Genomic DNA, 1,622 nt, shown 5'->3' on the forward strand with positions numbered 1-1,622 from the left:
GTTTACATGGTAATATTCTTATTTTATAGCTTCCAGTAAATGTAATTTTATTATATATATTATTGAAGTAAATCAAAATGAACGAATCAGTTCAGCTCAGCAGTTTTGCAATTACGTTTAATCAACTTCTACAACTTTTTGCCTTATATTATTTTCTTCAATTAGTTTCTAAAATAAACATAACAATGTAAACTTAATTATTGTGCTTCTCCCTATGTATAAACTAAATTCAATTCCTCAAAAATTGCAAATGATTATGCGCTTGCTGGTTTGATTGAGAACATATAATAATATTTCTTAAACTGAACATTGTATATGAGTATCTTTTCATTTCATTCAGAAGAGGAACAAATTAAGTGTAGAATCTTACTAGAATATTGAGTTTTCCCTGAAAAATGGAGCCAACAGTTTCCATTAATCTCTTACGTTGGTCAGAACATAGCAAATCACATACTGAACCCGTCACGTTAAGTCCCTTGCTTTTCCACTGCTCCAAACATTTATCAATATCTTCTTGGCTACGTGCACATATATGAACAGCTGCCCCAAATTCTGCCAATTCTTCAACAATGGCATGTCTAATTCAAAATAAAAAATAAAAAAGAAGAGTTAATGGAGTGAGTGAAAGCAGATTAAGCCACATATGCTCCAATTAGAGATAAGGTTGATGTAAGAGCTAAGAGAAACAAACCCAAGGCCTCGAGTTCCTCCTGTAACAAGAGCAGTCATCCCATGTAGTGACCATCTTTTGTCTTTCAAGCTCAACTTTGTTTCAGACATGATTTTGGTTGCAATCAGCTCCTAGCAAAAGGTAAGGGGAACCACGTTCGATAAATATGACAACATAAGACTAGAAACCTTCTCGTGCCTTCCGCCGGCAGTGTGAGAATAATGTATTTTAACCGTACAATATAATTTTATAAGGCCGCCTTCGTAATTGTATTGGATCATCTAATCTTTCTTTTGTTTTTGGTTTCCTTTATGAATTGTTTTCTCTACAAACTCATATTCCTATTGCAATCAAATTATTAGATGACAAAAATCTTTTGGTGGGAATTTTTGTACATGGTTGGAGTACATGTGCTTGTCAGTATTCATGGACACTCAAGCTTGACAAGTTCTTCATTGGTGTTCCAGAAAAATTTATAACAAAGATGATGCGGCGAACAAAATTTTTCAGTTAAGATTATAATCGACATGTACAGCAGATCAACGGTTGATGGCATTGCTTTTGGCTTTGATGTCCACTCCAATCTTGACGAAGAGTTAAGTTTGGAAACCTCGTTAGATCTGGAAGCTTTTATAGGTTTATTATGTGTCTCATACCCGCATAGTGATTAAGAAGTTAAAGCTTCAATTGGGCACAATTCAGAAGGAAAAAGAAATTAAAGATTACATATTAGAAATCAAGAAAATCATTGATTCTCTTGTTGCAGTTGGAGTCCAGATCTCGAAAGAAGATCACATTGATGTGATTGTTGATGGGTTAATGATTTTGATTTTGATGGTTTTGTATATTCGATCACCTCTCGCATGGATCCTTACACGGTTTAGCAGATTGAATCTCTCCTTCTTGCACAAGATGAGAGGTTTGAGAGGAGAAAACATATGATGACGTAACT

At 34.3% G+C, this 1,622-nt stretch overlaps 1 protein-coding gene across 1 annotated transcript; it reads right to left on the reverse strand.

The window, feature by feature from the left end:
* Positions 1–352: 352 nt before the first annotated feature.
* On the reverse strand, positions 353–862 carry LOC137824622 (tropinone reductase homolog). Its single transcript, XM_068630289.1, has 2 exons — positions 692–862; positions 353–578 (listed from the first exon to the last, which is right to left on the reverse strand). The coding sequence occupies exons 1-2, from the start codon at positions 778–780 to the stop codon at positions 353–355; spliced, it is 315 nt and encodes a 104-aa protein (XP_068486390.1). The 5' UTR covers positions 781–862.
* Positions 863–1,622: the final 760 nt, after the last annotated feature.

This window comes from Phaseolus vulgaris, chromosome 8 (assembly GCF_000499845.2).
Source record: "Phaseolus vulgaris cultivar G19833 chromosome 8, P. vulgaris v2.0, whole genome shotgun sequence".
NCBI classification, from domain to species: Eukaryota; Viridiplantae; Streptophyta; class Magnoliopsida; order Fabales; family Fabaceae; genus Phaseolus; species Phaseolus vulgaris.

Bases quoted from the DNA above. Each gene is read 5' to 3' on its own strand.
- LOC137824622 (XM_068630289.1), bottom strand. From the start codon at position 780: ATGTCTGAAACAAAGTTGAGCTTGAAAGACAAAAGATGGTCACTACAT. The intron at 579-691 runs GTTTGTTTCTCT...ATTTTGAATTAG, and splicing joins GGAGGAACTCGAGGCCTTGG to ACATGCCATTGTTGAAGAAT.